General features: G+C 36.9%; 1 protein-coding gene across 5 annotated transcripts in view; it reads right to left on the reverse strand.

Moving 5' to 3' along the window:
• Positions 1–524: 524 nt before the first annotated feature.
• FLRT2 (fibronectin leucine rich transmembrane protein 2) overlaps positions 525–18,040 on the reverse strand; it is a 65,360-nt gene continuing 47,844 nt past the window's right edge. For all 5 annotated transcript variants that reach the window (XM_051806730.1, XM_051806729.1, XM_051806732.1 and 2 more), the window contains exon 2: positions 525–10,979. In XM_051806730.1, coding sequence (XP_051662690.1) covers positions 8,587–10,575 — 1,989 coding nt within the window. In that variant the 5' untranslated portion in view covers positions 10,576–10,979 and the 3' untranslated portion in view covers positions 525–8,586. The remainder of the gene's footprint in view (positions 10,980–18,040) is intronic.

Consider the following 18,040-nt stretch of genomic DNA (forward strand, 5'->3'; position numbering starts at 1 on the left):
CATAACATGATCCAGATCTACTTCTGCCATGACTTCACGTATTTTCTTTCTGTTCTGGACACCTTTTTTTTTGAGGGAGATCTCTGTGAAGTAGCTGTGTTCCTCTTTGATCACTACAAAAAGAAATCTGATATACGTGAGTAAGGAAGAAAAAACATTTTTTTCCTTCTCTTTGTGCAGCTACTAGTAATAATCTGTAAAACTGAACCTACGGACACAAAGGTCCTATAACCACAAACCTGAATTTTCTCGATATTCCTAGCTCAACTTCCCAGCATCGCTATTATAACTAAATGTTGAAAAATAATTAATTTAACTTAAAATTGATAGCAAAATTCTTTAAGATAATTTCTTTCTTAACTTAGTATTCTTAATTTTGGTCTTCTGCTAAAAAGACACAGCCTTACCCTTGCTGTAATTGTAGCAGAAAAAAATTTAAATTTGCTCTACTTCAAATTTCCTCCATTTTTGTAAAGTTAAATTATAAAATGGAAAGCCAAAACAAAAGCAGAAAGGTATGGATATATAGTTAACTATATATTTCTCAAGAAGGTAAGTGTTGCACATAAAATAGACTATCCCTCAAATTATTCACAGATGACAAAGTAAATCAATGCATGCACAGAGTTCCAATGAACAACATCACCAATTAGAAAAGCAAACACTGACTTCAAAACTAACCCCCAGTGCAGATGTAAGTAAAAAGCTGCCTAAACTCATTTCTTGTGAATGGGAAATAGAATATATGCTCCCTGGGGCCTTAAATAGGAAAAGCTTCAATACATTTATGAACTAATTCTTTAATTGCCTACTCAACTGAATACTATTAAACCAACTATAATAATTTGGAATATCACCCCTTTCTCAGGTTTCCATTTCTTTATTTTTCTAAGTCATATATGTTTGATAACTCACACGTGCTTTTTGCCAGCTAGGAGTAGTATTTTCGTGAAAATTAATTATGTGCTTGCCTTGTTTCTGCAGTCTTCACTTACAACAACATTCTACTGCCCTGCTTGATTAATATTCACTTTAGCAGATAATGCAGAACTGGACTTCATACCAACTGTCAAATCTTCTTAAAAAATTCTTAACATTTCCACCCTAAGTCAGGGACCAATGAATTATGCATTGGTTCCTCACCTTTAAATACTTAAACCTGTTTGTGGAGTTACGTGAGGTCAGAATTATACACTGGGTACACAGAATCCAGTTTCCTTCACTTTACAGAATGCACTTTGTGTGCAGATGTAAGTTAGACAACTCCTGTTCCCTCCCTTTCTTCTTTCTTATTTTTCAATTTTCCTTCCTTCCTTCCTTTTTTCTTTTCTTTCTTTTTTCTCTTTCTCTCTTTCTACCACAGCTAAGTCTTTGAGCTAATACTGTGCATTATTTCTGTAAATACTAATTTTATCACATTTTACTGTTTCTATTCACTGAAAGGCATTGCAATCATTTATGAAGATTTAAATATTTTGTAATATTGCACATGTGCTGGAAGTGGATCTCATCTGAAGAGTCTGATAATTTTCAGGGAATTTTAAAATTATATCACAAATATATATGTATATAGCATATGTGTGTGCCTTTTTTCGTGTCCATAAAATGTCATTAAAGAGGAGTATGTCTGTATTTACATCATTATTACTATATTTCATCTTCACGTAACAAAATCTGCCTTTTCTTCATCACAAACGGGTATTTTCAAAGTAGGAAAATTACAGTATTCCATCTTTAGACACATTACTTCAATCCTCATCAGAAAGAATTTTATTTATGTGTGTGGTCACCTGTTCAAGGTTTATAGAAGTGTCTATACTGATTTCTCTCAAGAAATACAGGATCTTTCTGGCAGTTGTGCTTTTCAAGAATGGTTGTGTTCAGCTCAATGTTAGACTTCTTGCTTTTGCACACAGCATGCTGAAGTTGTAAACGTACATGGGCATCTGAGCTGGACGTTTGCATAATAGTTTCTATACTGTCTTAACGCTTTGAGGTATTCTAGGGTTAGAAAAACAGGACAGTGCTACCAACATGACTTTTGTTCTTCAAGTGAATCCTTTCTATACGGAGAAGGTAAATAACAGACCCAGCACACAATGTCCAAGTTCTTCTTATTCGGTATAAGACGTCCCCACCAAAGTGTAACTATACTATAAACTCTGAATATTCATACATGCATTTTTGCAGTCACATGTTAGCCATAATATGGAGTTACAAGCAGAAAATGTATGTGTCTTCGTGTAAAAGGACATTCTTGCTATGCTCAGTGGCATATTTGTGGCTTTAAATGCCCTTATCTTGGATGGCTTTATATTGGACAATGTTACTCAGTACATATTTATCTCACCCCTCGTTTTCTGCAGTCTATTTCACAGCTCTCCTAGTTTTTTGAGAGACAGATAACACTACTCCTTAATTGATGTATTTCATTTGGGGGTACATGGTTTGACATGTTATATGGTGTGTCATACTGCATGTTTTTAATAATCCTTCTGATGTATTATTCCTATAAATATTGTGATTTATAGTTGAAATCAGTGGGGTCAGGACTTCACCTTAAAATGTACTAATTTGTTTTAGAAATGTAATTTATTGTTAAAAAATTCATCAAGCCTCTCTCTATGTAATGGAAGTATTTTAGTGATTTTTAGTTTCAACCTTCACTGACAGTAGCACTTCAACCAGCATTAAAATGTTTGTTTCATACTTTAGTGGTGGAATGCTGTTTCTTCATATGGTACTCTTCTTAGATGGAAGAACTCTTTTTAAAGTCAAATACTGAAAAATTTTGACTGAACAACAGAGAAAAATGCTCCTCCATGTGTTTGTTTTGGGAGATCCTTGTAGCTAAATCCTCTATAAACAAGCCCAGAAATTTATACACACTCGTATGTGTGCCTGAACAGCTCCAGGTAAGTGGGCTTAAAAGTATCAAAAAGAAATATAAAGTTTTATCTGTACTACAATAAAAAAAATTGGGATATTAAAAGATTATCGATGAAGTCAGTGTTTGCCAATTTTTTTTTGACAGAAAACAATGTTTTCAATTGAAAATTATTATGTCATTATTGTCAGAAATACATAAATGATGGTGTTTCTCACTTACATTAGCTCTATTGCCCACCTTCTTGTAGTAAGGCAAGAAGGTTTAGTTACCGGGGTCTAATATGGTTCAGTAGAAGCATCAAATGCAGGGAAAACCTATTAGGGGGGAAAGGCAGCAGGACTTGATGTGGATGTATGGTACAGAGCCATCAGTAGTTTTACATGATATTCAGGGTTAAGAAAGAGAGTAAGATAACTTTTTGAGGAATTGTGACACTCAGCGGTATTACATTTCTAAGCTTTGAAGAGACACAACTTGTAACATTCAATACCTCACTTTCTGGTAAAGCAAAAATATATGTAAGTAGAAGAGGCATCATTTTCATTTCTAAGTAACTAAAGCGTCTCTTTATATATAGTGCATATATTAACATATATCTTATGTATAAGATTTATTTTATACAAAAATTTATTAAGGCTTATGTCTGAATGTTGTGCATTCTGAAAATTCAAGAACAATTTTGAAGGGAGAATTGAAAAAAAAATCACATTTCATGTCAAGGAAACAGATTAAATGGATAATAATACTTAAAAGACAGGTTCAAGATTGTCAAGGATGAATGTCAAATGCATTTATCAAATGACTATGCATATAATGAGTCACAGATTCCACATATATATATTTGTTATAGCCGTGTGTAGCTGCTTAAGTGTACCTAATAATTGTAAACACTGGAATACAGTCTGTTCTCATTTTACAGTGCTTTACTATATGTGTATCAGAAAGAGATAATCTTATAAAGATTAAGACTGAATCTGAGAAATTGAGGTAACAAATTATTTAACTCTTTGAGAGACAGAAGATGATATCTGTCTTTTAGAAACTGAATAGAGGGTGAACAGACAGTAGAACAACTGAAAATATTTCCAGGAATGCAAGTAAAGAAGACTGATATTTTTTTGTCCCTTTTGGATACCCACATCCTTATTTTAATTAACTTGCTCATATAAATACAGCAAGATTGATGTATTTTTTTAAATAACTCTTTACTGAATATGTCAACAAGATAATATATAGTGTATAGTGAGGTTTTGAAGTTAACAATGCGTGCAACATGGCAGATTGCAGAAAACAGATAATGCAGACTTCAAACCATCTATTTTTCCATGTTAAAGATAGAAAGTATACCAAACACAGAACAGAATCAAGTGTGCATGTCTCAGTTAAAATCAATTTTATGAAACATCATCTTCAGATACTTGGGATCAGCTGATGATAACAATTTGTTTAGTAGCTTATCTGTTTCTGAGAGGATCAGAATTCAGCTCTCATGAGGCACATTTCCACAGAGCCCCAGTATAATAAAAGGTTGCCAAATCTCTTCTGTGCTAGTTTTCCATATGGACTACTAGCCAGGGTCCTTTAAAAGACCTACTGTTGTACAAAAATTTAATGCCAAATGTTTTAATATTGCCTGTAGTATCATCTGGGATACAAAGTGCCCTGTTCAGTAGAGTTCAGGGAAGGAGTGATCATCAGCTTCCTAGGATTACCTCTGTGCTTAGAAGAGAGCATCAGGCAGGATTTGATGAGGCTCAGAGCCAGTAACTTTTGGTTTTGGCACTCGTGTTTTGTTTTTCCACTGAGCTGTGAAGTTAAGTCATGCATAAAACCATTATTCTCATGTTCTAAAGAAAAAAGTTTTAATATTTCCATGTTAAATTTAAGGTGAAGAAGTACTATAAATGTAGAATTCAATGAGAATTAACCACTTTACTGTCAGAAGCTGAGACTGAACTTTTATTTTAATACCATTAATAAAGTGCCTTATGTAGACCCTTAAAACCATAATAACAATACAATATGCATAAGGTTCTTTTGTTTGCAAAACTGAAATCAATAATTTTCCCAGAGGGAGAAATTTTCTCTCATGAAAAAAGAAAATGATTGAGAGAAAAATGCAGTTGAACTACTCTAGTTGCAAATAGCATGTGGTACTTAATTTTCTCTGTTTTACGTGGCATTCACTGTCAGGTAAAACAGCCCCTTTATTGGCTTACAGGGAAAACTGCTATCTTTTCAGTCCAAAGTAACTTCATCCCTTAATATTTTTATGAATAAATTCATTACTAATGTTTCCAATAAGAACTTGTTAACACAAAGTCCATGCATTAATCAGGTGTTTGTTTCTGCCAGCAACAGAATCTGTGAAAATAAGGACCTGTCTGCAAATAAGTGAGTCTTCAGAAGGAACCCAAGAAGTGGGTACAGCAGTGTTGTGATACTTCTTTAACATAATTTCAATTAAAGTCTTATTTTTTTCCCCTAACCAATCTTTCTGCACATCTATGTCAGCTACTAGCAGTATACAATGGAAGATGAGTGAGATTTTGATTGTAAAAAAATAATTTTTCCCCAGGTCCAATGAACCTGTTCAAATTAGGACTTCGAAGTGAACATTTTGGATGAGTTGTATATACACACATTTGGGACTTCTGTTCTATAGCCTTTAGTTATTATAGGGGTCAGATATTTGCACTAAGTGAAGATGACCCCATTTTTACAAAGCCTAAGGAAAAAGCTACTAATCTTAAACTTTACATTGCCAAAAGATCATTGTCCATTTTAAACTCTTTTTCTAAATACTTTACCTAGTGAAATTTTCCCATTATGTACTTATCCAGATGCGATCTGAAATGAAGTCTCAGATATTTGTGTGACTGGCACTTAAAGAAGTCACAAACTCTGCTGTAGGTTGAAATACATTAACTGTTTTGCAGCAAAAGAACAACTGGAATTGGGAGAAACATTCTTCAAATGAAACGTGATCTTTCAGCTGACTACAAATCTGATTTTTTTTAGGCAATACTCCCAGCTCTATCCACAAATTTTTGTATAAGTGGCTTGCTAAGTTTTTTCAGAGAAGTATTTATAGAAAATAAACTATTGCCAGTATCCCATACCAATATATATATTATTATTCATACTGACATGAAGCATTAACTATGCTATCTTTAATATAATTTTGATTTTTCGATCTATTAGGTCAGTGACATTTGCTGTCATTAGTTTGGGCTTGTGGATCATTCACCCGCAGTACAGCCAAACTCCCTGAATAAGTCAATTGTTAAAAATAAGGTGCCTTGCTTATCTTGAAACTATGATATCCTGAGGTCTAGAACAGAAGATTTCTCCTGCATCAGTCATTGAAGTACAAAATACTAATAAGCATGTACTTTCAAAGGATGCCTTTTGAAATCAAATGTACAACTAGTTATTTCAGTGAAATTAAATACTATGTCCACACCCAATGGGATCTATGCTTTACTTAATTTCAAGCAAACTCCAATGCAGTGGAAGTGTGCAGAAGCACAACTATTTGCTGCTTGTCTTTTGAGCTGTGGCACCTAAACCATATTAACCAAAAAAAGCAAAAATATCAACCTTATCATCATCATCTTCAGTAAAGAAACCACAGAAAAAAACCCACTTTGCATAGACATTTCTACTTAGAATGACACCATTTCAAATCATATGGCAGCCTTTTACTCAGCACAATTTAAATGACTTTACTATTACAATAGACACACAGGTTGTCTAAAATACCTGCTATATCTGGAGAAAATAGCAAATATATAGAATATAGAGTGGAATTTCAAACTGTGATTATAAAAGGTGTTGGTGGGAGGATGTGATTCCTTATAAAATGCCATCAATCATAACTAGGTTCATTTCACCATTGCAGAAAATGAGTGTTATCATGTGATTTGAACTTCAGAAACTGCATGCTCATGGACTGCTGAGTTTCAAGAATGGGTTGAGTGAAATGAGCAAAGGAAAGGATTAAAACCCTCTCTCCCAACATAAGGAGCCTCATAAAGTGAAAAGTCTAAGCATTCCACAGTGAAAGTGCTTCACCCTTTGCTTCAATCCACTTGCTACAACTTCTCCTTGTTCCTAATTGGTCACTGTAAAATGTTTTCTCTTTGGTTCCCTACTCCCTCAGGGAAGTTTTGTCTCCATCTTTTTATTTTTTATTTTTTTTTCATTTTGATGTGAACTTTAGCTTGTCCCCAAGCTCAGGAGAAAATGAGCCGCATCAAAAAACAAACAAACTGAAAAAGACCAAAGAATTAGATTCCACCACTGAGCTGGCAAGAAATCCAGAGTTCCTGGCAGTCATTGAGTCAGTAGAGTGGCTGGAACATTGCATAATTTGGAGAGCTGCATCACGGTTTTAATACAAACATGACATTTTGCATAGTGCATGTAAAGCTCAAAGACTCAGAAGGTATTGCAGCTAAAGAATTTGAGAGAATAAAAAAGCAAACTCTAAGCCCACCTAGTGCTTGTAAAGCACAGATCATTATGGAAAACTTAAGATAGAAGAGGAGTAATTCAGTTTATAATATGCCTGGCATTCCAGTACTAAATAAACTTTTACAATACATTTCTTATTTGTTTTCGCTTTCTGTCTTTTTTCTCCATACTGAACGTAACTCAGACTCCTAAGTCAAACATAGTTTGAACCATAAAAATCAATAGCAACCTTCCATTGGCATTATATTTTGCACCATGTTTTCAGCAATATACACTTTTAGATTCTAAATTGTAAATGAATACTGCAGAACTGGGAGCAACTCAGAATTTTTCTCACTCAGGCTTTACCTGAACACCCTGTGTCAACAAATGCTGCTCTATTAAAGAGATGTGCAACTTAATGACAGTTCTCTGTTACATTCTGATAACCTTCACCTCCCACTGAGAAGGGTCAGCGAATGCCTAAAGCTTCTTAAATCATAATGAAAAGCAGAAAGATTTTCTATGATAAAAGTACATAGTATTGGGGGACATTTTCAGAGTAGTTTTTGCAAATAGGAGTCAAGGTCACTTTGAGTTTGACTCTGTCTACCTTTCCTATTCCAGGTATATTGGGAGAAAACTAATCAAACAAGAAAGTAGCCTTTTTGGCAGCACTCAGAACTCCAGTTTTCAGTTGGAGGTAGGAAATGCAGAACTGACAAAGGGCAACACATGTATTTCCAATTGTTTGAAGCTCAACAGCAACTACTGTTGTAGTCAGAAGGGTTGTACCCATTTTATCTGAATTGCTTTTGTCTGTTCCTAGTGACCGTTTTAATACGCACTTATTTTCCTGTATTCAGGACACTTAGAAACTTAACATCCCTCAGACAGCTTCGACAGCAAAGTGGTTAATGTTTGAAGAATGAGTCATTCTTTCCTTTGCCATGACATTGGGTTCTTATTGTACAACCCTGTACAGTACTCAGCAATATTTTTTAAAGATTTAAAAAGCAAAGAGTTACAAAACCATTTGCAATTAACTTGAAATAGAAAAGATAGCACTTTTTTTAAATCCCATTATATAGTACACCGTATAAATTACAGAGTATTCAAATGCATAAATGCATCTTTGTAACATTTATCAAATGTAATTCTTTTCATTGTTGCTGGGGGTCTTATTTTTTCTAGAGTTTTTTCCTCTTTGTCCTAGACACCCCCATCTTCCCTCACCATCACGTATGACAGTGCTCCAGGTCTGAGACGTTGCTGTTGCAGTATCGCATGTTGTTGGGGATGTGGCAGTCTGTGTAGTTAATGCCCCCATTTGGGGTATAAATGGGCTGCAGTCTGAAATCTCCTTTAAGGAGCTGATCATTATTTAAGGAGACAATCTGGAAGCTGGTTTCCGTCATCTCCAGGATGGAGTTGTCCTTCTTGGTCCCTGCCTCACAGTAGTCATCTTTCCGACGGCCCCGGTTATATTTCCACTTCTGGGAGGTGTAACGACCTTTTTTGTGCATATGCCAGCAAAAAATGCTGAGCAGGACCACAAGGACAAATATCACTGCACCCCCAATCAACCCTGCCAGCAGAAATGGGGAGCCTAGGTTCTGAGAAGTTGTCTGCTCGTGACTGGAAGGGATGTTGCTGCCATTGCTCAAAAAGGAAGCCTTGGTTGTGGCTTCTGAACAGACAGTGTCTTCTCCAGTTCGGTAACTGTTATAAGTATCCAGTGGAACCAAACAAATCCGATAAGTGGATTTGGGCTCCAGATTTACCAAGCTTGATTGCTGCTTCTCACCACTAACTATTCGTTCATGAACAATTCCTCCTACCAGACTATGGCCCATTTTAACCCATGTGAGTTTATATGCCATTACGGTAAAAAGTGACATCCAGTTGACTTGGATGCAAGTGTCATTAACAAAATGGATGAAGAGTTGAATCCCTTCGGATAAAGGAGGTGTCACCCTTTCTCTGTCCTCCCTGTCAGGCACAGTGGGGAGTGTGGCTATGATGGGAGTGAGAGGATTATATTTGCTACTTGGGAGGGGAAACGATGAGGTGGGAATTAATGTAGTTGGCATGGTTGTAGCTGGGACTGGGGTGATGATAAGTGGTAGACCAGGGGTGGTGGTGGGGCATGACAACATATTCATATTGAGCTCCCTGACTGCCATACCTCGGACCTGCTCTGGTCCCTGGCACATAAAACCCCGTACATTGATGGAAGAAGGAATAAATTTGAGCCATTCAGTGACCCACTTAATACTGCAGTCACATAACCAGGGATTATTCCTTACAGTGAGTTGTCTCAGGCTGTGGAGATTATCAAATACTCCCTTTGTCAACATCCGAAGCTGATTGTTGGAAATATCAAGACGTTCCAGTTTGTGGAGGTTTGAAAAGGCTGTAAGTGGTATATGGGTTATCTGGTTGTCCTGTAAGTAAAGCCTCAGTAGATGTGTCCCTGGAAGATCGGGAGGAGGGTAGGTCAGTGAATTCCGAACTATTGAGAACTCCTTGAGCTTGGAGAGGTGGCTAAAGGTGCCTTCAGCTATGCCTTTATTAGTAAGGAGATTGCCATCTAAGATCAGACGCTCCAGACTTGTAAGATTTTGGAAGGCCAAGTCTGAAATGACAGCAATTCGGTTTTCGTCTACTCGAAGTTCTTGTAAGTCCAGCGGAAGGCCTACTGGTACACTGCTTAAATGATTCTTGGACAAGAACAGAAGCTTGAGGCTGATGGCTTCCTGGAATGCCCCATCCTCAACACCAACAGTGGAGATGGAGTTGTCATCTAGGTGCAGTTCTTCCAGCTTCAAAAGCTGAGCAAGAGCAGCACGAGAAATGGTCTGAATGTTGTTTTCCTGCAGGTGGAGAACCCTGACATTCTTCGGCAGGTTCATGGGGAATTCATCCAATTGGTTGCCATACAGGTAGACCGTGTGCACAGACTGGACATTGTGTAACTCTGCAGGAAATCCAGCATTATTAATTTGGTTATTATGGAGGTAGAGGACGGTTACACCCTCCGGTATCCCAAGAGGCACTGAGGTCAAGCTTCGCTCATTACAGTAGACAAAGTTTCGATCACAGCGGCACACTTTTGGGCAGGTCAAAGTTTTGGAGACCTGCATGCAGAGCCCCAGGGAAAAGATAAGCCATGATTTCATGAGAAGAGCCCAATCTGTGGGCCACATTTTAGTCCACGAACCCATTTCTAATCTAAAGAAATAAAGTACCAAAGTGTTTAAGAACTGATAACAATAATAAAGCACAGGTAGCAAAATCTCAGGTCATTAAAATTGGCTTCTATTAATGCCCAGTGTTCAGGCCAGAGTTCAAGTCCTGGAGGCTAAGTATAAAATAATCTTTTTATAATTGGCCTACCTCCTACTTTTGATAAGAAAAACACAGTCTTGTTAGCCAGGGTTACAAAGTTTGTTGCCTTCTTCCATGTGTGCTGCAAGAAACAGTAGCCATGACTTTGCTGATGAATTCAGATACCAAAAGTCTCTGTGCTTGCAGGGATATTTTCTTTCACTGAAGTCTGTTGGTGTCACACTCAGCTTTCTGAACTCAGAAAAGTCCTCATATCAGCTATCTGCCAGATCTGGCCTGCCTGTAAAAGAAAAGAGAAAAGAAATAGCATGAAATGTTTAATAGGGAAGATCAAGTCCATTGGAAGACTATTCTAAGGTTGAGCTCTTTATGGATTTCTGGGGGAAAAAAAGGAAAAAAAGACATTAATATTAAACATTAGTTTAATATTACTGTTAAATAGTCTTGAAATAGATTTGATGCAAAGTCATTGCAATGATTGAAGGACTTTCATTGACTTCAGTGAAGGCTAGATCTATCACTTGTGTTTGCGTACCGTAACTCCAGTCTTCATCCTCTCACAGTCTGTTTAAAATTCTAAAACTAAACAGTTTAAGTGGAAATTTTTGCTTAGGTAATTATTTTTTCTTTGGCAGAACCACTGTCTTCAATGAATGCTATTCACTGATGCCTGACAGAGTAGACTCTGGTATGTATTATTTAATCACACTCTATGTTTATTTCCTACCAGACTCTGGAATGTTCTGCTTCTATTTCTGTAATGCCATTATGTATATTCTGCAATTTGATGCACACTGCCATATTATTGTACCTCAGCAGAGTGAATCAGAAACTTACAAGTAGAGCCTTTTAAACTCTAAAGTATGGTAATCCACAAACCTATCATCTTTATATTGGTTCTGATCTGAACTGTGTACTGTCAATAGATTTCAGAACTTGCTTTCCACTAGATGAAAAGGCCCACATCTGCTAAGTTATTATTTTAAGAGATCAGCTCAAACTACAGCAGTTTTTTAGAACACTTTCTTTGAAACCATAAAGGTTACACACTTCTTTTAATTCTGCTACACAGTTGTCTGTGCATGGTTACATAAACAAGTTCGTTAGCTTTAGTGTGGATGTGTTCTATTCAGCTACTATTTATTATTCAGATCTATAACCAAACATACCCATAACCAAACATTCTCTACAGTTTGCAATGAAAGTATGTGTTGTTTGATGTTATCTTGTCTTATTATATGTTGTTTCCAATGTCTGGGAAAAAATCAGTAAAAAATACTGCATTTTACATACTTGAACCAAGGGAAGGATATGAACCTTGGCAAATACCAAACATGTGTAGATATCAGGCTCTGGGATTGCAGTGACATGAGCACAGTTATTTTCCAGGTTTTGTTTACCCAGATCAAAATTCATTCGCTAGGATTTCAAGGAAACAGAATTTCAGTCAACAGAAATCCTGCTTAAAAATGGTGGGTTTCTTTTGCTTTTGTTTGGTTGGTTGGTTGGTTGGTTGGTTTTTGGTTTTGTTTTGTTTTTTCTTTTGAGTTATTTAAACAGTTTAAGCATCATCCAGGTAATTTGGGAAGAAATTTAATTCAGGAGTGCATGAAATCTGTTCTTCTGATACAGCGGTGCAGTTTATAATATGTCCCAAATGCTGCTTTTAGGAATCCTATGGACTGACAGTGCAGAAAGTCTCTTTGGAAGTCAAACTGCTATAACCCTGCAACCTTTCACTTGCAGATTACTGTATTTATTTAGAGCATCAGCAGGTATCAGCCTCAAGGTTCAAAAAATTGGAAATAAAAAGCGAGAAATCCTGTAGTTTATCATTACAAATTCAAATTATAAAGGCAGTGCAAATTATACTGTAGTGCTGCCTATACTGTTTATTGTCCTTTTATAGAAACAGTAATAGTCACTCCCCCACTCTTCATGGTTTTCTCTCTTGCAGGTGTATTTCAATCAAGAGTGATTTCTTTTCAATTATGTCAGATGATGTGATGCTGTGGAGAAACTCTTAACAGGATTACATTCTAACGAGCCTAAGTGTGACAGTTTATCCGCCTTTAACATGGCCTGGCTCCCATCTAGATCATAGCACTCTGATCTGTCATGACACTCTCTTTTTAAAAAACGAATGAACACGCAGAGCCTCCTCTGAGATGCTTGGGACCACACAGGGTACTAATAGCGGTTCTCTTGTTCCTTTTCCATCACTGGAGAGAGACAGTCTGTACCTTCTAACAGAGCCAATACCCTGCACTAGCTCGCTTCTGATAGTAAGTCTGATTGCTGATTAGGTTTTATTTGACTCCTGGGTATAATAGAAAGCGCAGCTGAGGACATGCAGCCACAGGCAGCTGCTGTTCCTGGTTTGCTGGGAATGTCCTAAGAAGGTACTGTCATATTAAAACTGATTTATGCATTCACCTTATTCTAGGACTCTGCCCAGTGTACCTCTTAACTAAATAAACATGGAACCTGAATAAAAGATTTCAGTAATGATTCAAGCAAAGTTGGGTCACATGCACAGCACTTCTCATTAGATAGTACAAATAAAAGAGCTCTGACTGGTCAGTCACTTAAGCAGACTCCAAAGTTGATCTTCTTTTCATTGTTACACGGATTTTGACCTTAGAAATCCATTAAAAGAGATCTCCTAATGTTTTCTCCCCTTGTGATGATGAGAAAGGGAGTCCTTTTATTAATGCCAGTATCCTGATCTCTACATATCAGTCTATAATAAACCAATTTAATAAAAATCAGTTAGGATAATACGCATTGGAACTACTCTCGATTGTACTAAGCAAGAGCACAAGGACATATCTAACAAGATATTTATGACTTCAGGGTTGAGTGTGGTGTGAGGGAGGGAAGGAGAGAGGAAGCAAGGATATAACTGAATGTGCTTAAATATTTTTTTGGGGAAAAGTTTTAGCTCAGTAGTCTTTCATAACTGTTTAATAGTAACTTATAATAGGGATCATAGCTGCGGTATTTTTCAGCAAATCTCAGGGACCTAATGCAAAGGTAAATTGTGTCTCTATGTCAGAAATTTCAACCTCAAAGATATTAAAAAGATTGAAGAACTGAACAGCCTGCTTGATTTAAAAAGAAACTCTGTGAAGGAAAAGCACTGTCTGCAAATTCTAGAAGGTTGGAAAAACTTAAAGAGTTTGTTTTTAGCAAACTGCCAAAACTGAAGGCAGGTAGAGTCATTGAGCTTTCCCCCATCCCTGGCATTCTGGCTCTCTAAAGTAAGCTCTCTATTTTCAATATGATTGCAAGTACTGAACTGAGTCTCTGCAAATTTACTGATCATTTGCAGGAGCAGAATTTTGGAAGTGGAGGAACTGTGGGCATTCCTTACTTATTGTGATTGTATATCTTGCGAGTTGACTCAAACAACACATGGCAGTAACTTTGCTTATTGTGAAGCCAGAAGGTTCTATAAACCAATCTAGGAAGAAAAGAAGGCAAGCTGTCACGATTAACTTAAAATTAAAGAAATCAACACGCAAATGCCTCAATAATAACACATCTGTCCATCATCACCTCGGTCATCTTTGTTTCTATTTCCCACCCTGTACACTTGATTTCTATTATTTCTCACTATATCCTCCTTAGAGCACAAGTCACATCTTCCAAGTGTATAAGACATTTCCTGCCTTACTGCAGCCAGGATATTAAATCCCATTAGGATTTAAGGAATGGTACAATGAAGTTGGGAAAAGTGCATTGAAATAGATGAGAACATATCACATATTTTAGGAGGCCAGGTCTGAAAAGTTGGCTTAGTGGCCTGAGTTCCTGACATCAATAGAAATGTTTCTTTTCATATCTTAAGAGGCATTTCTAATCAACATTTTTATCTCACTGCCTTTTTTCAAACCTGCCTTGTAAAAATTCCCTTTTGGCATGGCTGATGCTAGCTAGAGAAGAACAATTCTGGCTTTGTGTACTCAATAAAACATAAGGTATTTTGATTAAAGATATTTAAAGGTTGAAACATCTGGCTGCAAGTTGGAAGGTGAAAGTTTTATTAGTCTCACCTTTACCGGTCAGAATCATCCATACAACTTCCAACTTTAGTCATTTCACTGTGCATAGCCATGAAATACTTAATATATTACTGAAAATGCTATTCAATTATAAATTTGTGGAACTCTTTCCTACCTCGCTGACCACTATACTGTCTCAGTGGCTGTGCCTACGGTGTCTAAAGAAGCTCCAAAGCTGCCCTCAGGGCCATCCTTCCCACCTTTCATTATGCAGTCTTTCAAACTTGCAGTCAAGGGCAACCTGAGAACCTAGTGATATTCAAGGGAGATAACAGAGAATAAAGGGAGGAAATAGCATAGGAATCCAAGCCTTCATAGGAATACTTACAGCCCTATGTTATAAGCACAGTTTTGTTGTGCTCCTAAAGCCAGGCTGTCTGTCTTCATTAGTCTTCCCATGGTTTATATTAGGGCCATGAATTTTTTAGAAGGCATAAAGTGAACGATGTTTGGCTATTCTTTTCTTCAAGGAATCATGAAAATAATCAAAAACAAGTCATAGGACTCCAAGTTGTTTTTTTTCTCTGATATTCTAACCACTCAGCACCATTTTTCCTAGCAGTTCACCATTTATCTGAACCTGAGTGCCACACAACATAAATTGAAAGGCAAGCAAAACCAAACCTAAACAGTCATTCTTTTCCCTGCTACCAGCCAGTGACTCTTACTTAGCACTAAACCATTTGGCATAAATTTTCTTGGCTATACTGCAGACAGAGGTTATAATCAAGTCATAATCTTACTCTGCATAATTATAATATACAGTAAGTACAAGGCTATTATGTCTGGAATTGAATGACAAACTGAAAACAAATCTAACTCCATTCCTATGAAACCTAGCATACAGAGTTCCTAGTGCTTCAGAAAAATGTCCCTGTTTTTCTATCAACTGGTAATAAAAAAGATTATGGAATAATACCTGACAAATCTCTTTTTTTCACAGAAGTAGAATTCGTATCTACACATGAATGAACATCCTGCCTTTTTTTTTTTAACTGTTTAGGAGCCTTAGATGATGGTTTACTGTATATGTTTCTCTATGAGTTGCTTGGGTTTGAACTTTGAGTTCAAATTTTAATATGAGTCTATAATCTCTACATCAAAGGTATGGGGAAAATGACCCAAAGGAATCAAAATGCTTTTACAGGAAGCCCTTTTGCATGCCTGCTGGTCTGACCACTTCATAGTTATGGGTGTGTATCATGTATGAAAAAAAGTAAGGAAGAAGGAGAGGTGAAGAAAAAGGGATGACGAGGAGGAGAAGAAACTATCTTTGGTGTCCTCTTCTAAAGCGAATATTGATGACAGGATAGTGATCAGTAGCTAGTACATGAAGGAAACCTCTGTACACTGTTACAGACACAGTGAAGTCTATAAGGACAGATTTTGTCAGAGAAAGACATTATTGCCTTTGCAATATTGTTAGCAAAATGATTCGGCAAATGTACAAAAGTGAACTGTTGTGCTTTTTTCTGCTCTGATCAGGACGTTTCTGGTTTTGCCTCTCAATTTGTGCTTATAATTATTCTCAAAAGCTTAAATCAGGTAGCCTGAGGAGGCAAATGAAATTGATTTGGATCTGCCTTGGTGGAGACAGGAGAAAGTTTAGAGTGGTTCATGTTGTCAAAATGGGTGTGAAGACATCATTTGCCATCCTTCTCCTCATTATTCTGTACTCCTCTGCTTCTCCAAGCCTTTTGTATCTTTCTAGCTACATTCCTGCAAATTATGATGCAGACACATTGCATAGAAGGATGGAGGCTTCAGGAAATCCCTCTTTAAAAGGCATGATATTATAATCAACAAAAGCTTTGTCTTTGGAAATTTCAGTATTGTACAGGTTCGACAGGAATCTGCTAGAGACCAATTCCTGACTGCCAGGAGGGGGAGCTAAGCCAGCAGGAAACTTTCTTGCCTTGAATAAACAAATAAATTAATAAATGTGGGACTCGTTTTCTTTGCACTTTGTCTGTCCACACACACATGCACTCACTTTTCTTTCCTCACAGATGTCTGTGATTGCTGACTTGTTTGGTGCATGACAAACTGAGCAGTATAGTACTTTGTTACTGGGAAAAATAATATTTCTGTATTCTTTTAAAAGCATTATTCCCAGCTTGAATTTTACATGCTTCATGGTTCCAGAGTTTTTTTACTCATGAGTTACTACAGAGTGCAGTTATTTCATAGGTACGAGGAGGTATGCAAGAGGGAGGGGGAGAAAGAGAGCTAGTAATGGAAAAAAGATATGTTTGTGGGAGAAAAAGCTCAGGTAGGGCAGATTTTTCTCCTTGTACAGATTAACAGAAACCAGTAACAGGTCAAAAGAGAGAACATACTACAAGACGTAATCAGTAGTTTGACTGCTGTACTCCAGGAAGCAGGGCTGAAATAGCTACAAGATCAATAACACCGATGCCTCAGGTGGGGCCATGAACTCAAGGCTGCCAGTCATCGTGCTGGCAACTGAGATGAGCCACACACCCTGCTCAGCTGCATAACTGGGTGCTGAAGTGCCAAAGTTCAGGTCTGGAGAATACAGACTGCCTAGACTAACATTATCTTCATTTCTGTGTTTAACAGTTATTGATTTTTAACAGAAGGAAGTTATTCTTAAAAGTTGATGATGCACAACTTCATCAAGACTACATCACCTGTGACAATTAACAAACCTCTGATCCCAGAAACATCTGTGTTTCCAGTCAGTGGCAAAAAAATATTCATCCTTGCTCATGAACGCAGATGCCATACAGGTCAATATAAATTTTGTCATTAAATAGTCTTAAAAATAAGATTATTTTTAGTAACAAAAAGCAAAAATTATATATACTGTAGAACATCTAATGGAAAACGTATCCATCCAAATTTATCTTTTGTTTTTTCACACCATCCAGTCCAATTTTAATGATTGTCTGCATGGATTAATCTTAAATCAACCTATGCAATTGATAATTTCAGCTTCTGACAGACCCAGAAGGAGAGTTCTAGAAATGGAAAACTGCCACTAAGGACATCCTGCCTGTTGAGTTCTGAACACTAATGTAGGAAACATCAAAAATTACTATTTCAACTAATTGCAGCTGTTAGAGTAAAAGGTAATGAGGACACAAATGGCAAATTAAAAAGCAAAATCTTTTAATTGCCTATGCACAAGCAGACAGGACTCCCTCACAGAACACATGGGAGAAGAAAACGTGAAGAACTCCAGGTTTTTAGCTAACTTCTCAGTTGTGTAGGACTTCAAGGCAGCCCAAAGTCATTGATAGTCCAAGCA

Source organism: Manacus candei, unplaced genomic scaffold (assembly GCF_025592945.1).
Source record: "Manacus candei isolate 608988 ecotype Guabito, Panama unplaced genomic scaffold, ASM2559294v1 h1tg000067l, whole genome shotgun sequence".
NCBI lineage: Eukaryota > Metazoa > Chordata > Aves > Passeriformes > Pipridae > Manacus > Manacus candei.